Source organism: Procambarus clarkii, chromosome 22 (genome assembly GCF_040958095.1).
Source record: "Procambarus clarkii isolate CNS0578487 chromosome 22, FALCON_Pclarkii_2.0, whole genome shotgun sequence".
Taxonomy (NCBI): Eukaryota; Metazoa; Arthropoda; class Malacostraca; order Decapoda; family Cambaridae; genus Procambarus; species Procambarus clarkii.
Window position 1 is genome coordinate 34,704,802 of NC_091171.1, and position 3,011 is coordinate 34,707,812.

General features: G+C 45.9%; 1 protein-coding gene across 1 annotated transcript; it reads right to left on the reverse strand.

The window, feature by feature from the left end:
* Positions 1-1,109: 1,109 nt before the first annotated feature.
* Positions 1,110-1,583, reverse strand: LOC138367505 (mucin-22-like). Its single transcript, XM_069329180.1, has one exon. It carries the CDS (start codon positions 1,581-1,583, stop codon positions 1,110-1,112), a length of 474 nt encoding a protein of 157 aa, XP_069185281.1.
* Positions 1,584-3,011: the final 1,428 nt, after the last annotated feature.

The window sequence follows — 3,011 nt, forward strand, 5'->3', positions numbered from 1 at the left end:
CCCCCTACTGGGAGGAAACTTTGTCACAATAGGGGACAGGTGGCTTGGATACAGTACCCCCCCCCCTCCACCTCCCTACTTCCCAGGAGAAAAAGAGATGGAGAATTCACTGTCTCAGTTGCGACACAGAAATCCTTTCCTCCTCTCTGCCTATTCCTCAGCTCGTCTGTCATCTTCCCCTGGCGGTTCTCTCCAGGCTGTTGACAGTTCTGAATCCCGCGAAATACCCTGTTTTCAGCCAACTGTATCTCCACTTGTCACTCTCCAGTGGACCCGTGACGACAACCATGTCCATTGGGTGAACTTTATTTTGTTTCTTTGAGAGTACTAAATAAACAAGGATGTTGATTTGTGGAACAAATTACCGAGTAACATAATAGACGTGGGAACGATGGATTGATTCATACGTAGGGTACATATATATATATATATATATATATATATATATATATATATATATATATATATATATATATATATATATATATATATATATATATATATATATATATATATATATATATATATATATATAAGCACTTGTATAGATATAAATAGGAGCTGCTTAGCAGGATCCCCCAAAAGAAGCTGCCTCGTACGTTTAATTTAGGAATGTATTTGTCTTAAGAAAACGCTGCGGTTGCGTTATAAGTATCCTGGATATATAACCAGGAGTGGTGTGATAATCTAACCTCTATGGTGTCAATCGAAAATTGAAAAACTAGATTATTTACGGGTTTCGAGTATACGCCACCGTCATCATTTATTTATGATGGTCCCTGAGTAGATTTGGTGATATGTTGTCCACCTCTGGTCATGTATGGTGGTCCCTGAGTAGATTTGGTGGTGTTTTCCCACCTCTGGTCATGTGTGGTGGTCCCTGAGTAGATTTGGTGGTATGTTGTCCACCTCTGGTCATGTATGGTGGTCCCTGAGTAGATTTGGTGGTATGTTTTCCCACCTCTGGTCATGTATGGTGGTCCCTGAGTAGATCTGATGGTATGTTGTCCACCTCTGGTCATGTATGGTGGTCCCTGAGTAGATTTGGTGGTATGTTGTCAACCTCTGGTCATGTATGGTGGTCCCTGAGTAGATTTGGTGGTATGTTGTCAACCTCTGGTCATGTATGGTGGTCCCTGAGTAGATTTGGTGGTATGTTGTCCACCTCTGGCCATGTGTGGTGGTTCCTGAGTAGATTTGGTGGTATGTTGTCCACCTCTGGTCATGTATGGTGGTCCCTGAGTAGATTTGGTGGTATGTTGTCCACCTCTGGTCATGTATGGTGGTCCCTGAGTAGATTTGGTGATATGTTGTCCACCTCTGGTCATGTATGGTGGTCCCTGAATAGATTTGGTGGTATGTTGTCCACCTCTGGTCATGTATGGTGGTCCCTGAGTAGATTTGGTGGTATGTTGTCCACCTCTGGTCATGTATGGTGGTCCCTGAGTAGATTTGGTGGTATGTTGTCCACCTCTGGCCATGTGTGGTGGTTCCTGAGTAGATTTGGTGGTATGTTGTCCACCTCTGGTCATGTATGGTGGTCCCTGAGTAGATTTGGTGGTATGTTGTCCACCTCTGGTCATGTATGGTGGTCCCTGAGTAGATTTGGTGGAATGTTTTCCCACCTCTGGTCATGTATGGTGGTTCCTGAGTAGATTTGGTGGTATGTTGTCCACCTCTGGTCATGTATGGTGGTCCCTGAGTAGATTTGGTGGTATGTTGTCCACCTCTGGTCATGTATGGTGGTCCCTGAGTAGATTTGGTGGAATGTTTTCCCACCTCTGGTCATGTATGGTGGTCCCTGAGTAGATCTGATGGTATGTTGTCCACCTCTGGTCATGTATGGTGGTCCCTGAGTAGATTTGGTAGTATGTTGTCCACCTCTGGTCATGTATGGTGGTCCCTGAGTAGATTTGGTGGTATGTTGTCAACCTCTGGTCATGTGTGGTGGTGCCCCTAAGCCAGGTGGTAACTCTGAGTATATTCCACCACCCAGCAAACACAGAACGTTTTCTTAAATGTTATTAAGTTGAAACATCGTAATTATCTTTAACAAAAAAAGAGAGGTTACTGTTGTGTGTTTCCTGGCCCGAGCGGGGAAGGATAGGTATATCATTACTTGTTACCGACGGGCGTCCAGGCGCCCTCCCCTCCGCCAGCTGCTGCTGCTGTCTGGCCACTTCCCGGGGCGCTAACCACCGACAAACTGTTGCACTGACCATTTAACAGCGGCTTGTGGTCCCGCTAACTCACTGGCAAACATTACATGCTGCTATAAATTACAATTGAAAAGGAAAATATGGGACAGAACTGGGTATAGAGGTAGAAGTTGTAGAGGTAGAAAGATCGGGCTTTCCATTACACAAGAGGCAGGGATATTACCGCCTCCGGAGACTGAACTGATGGAGGTAGAGGGGGTCTGGTCTGGCTCGCCAATCCCACAAGAGACCGCAGGGACCAGCCAGACTCTCCCGGAACTGCCGACTGACCACCAAGAGAGATAAATGTCTTCATATATCCCGGCCACACATGAGAAGGAGGTGGAGGCAGGAGGGACAGTACCCCCTACGTGTACGGATACAAAGAAAACAATGAAATGATATCTGGCCGGAAGCTTGAGGTGGAATACGTGATGAATCAGGGAGAATAAATACAGATATTCACCCCATTAATAAGCTTGAGCGTTTCTATTTATCTGTAAATGCGTTGAAAACGTGTGGTCAATACGCGGGGGTCTCGAGAAATACGAGTACGTAGGTTCTGGTCAATACACGGGTTCCCAGAGGTAATCATGTGTAGAGTTTCCTGATCAATACACAGGCGTCTCCAAAAGTAAACACGCGTGCTGAGTTTCCCGGTCAGTACACGGGGTTAACGGGCCAGTCACACGGTCGGAGGTGCACTGGTGAACGTATGACTTGGTGAACACGGTGTTGGGGCACCAGGAGGGGCTGGCATGAACAATTTAATTGAGGAAACGGAGAATTGAACGTGTGGATGGAAGAGAGGGA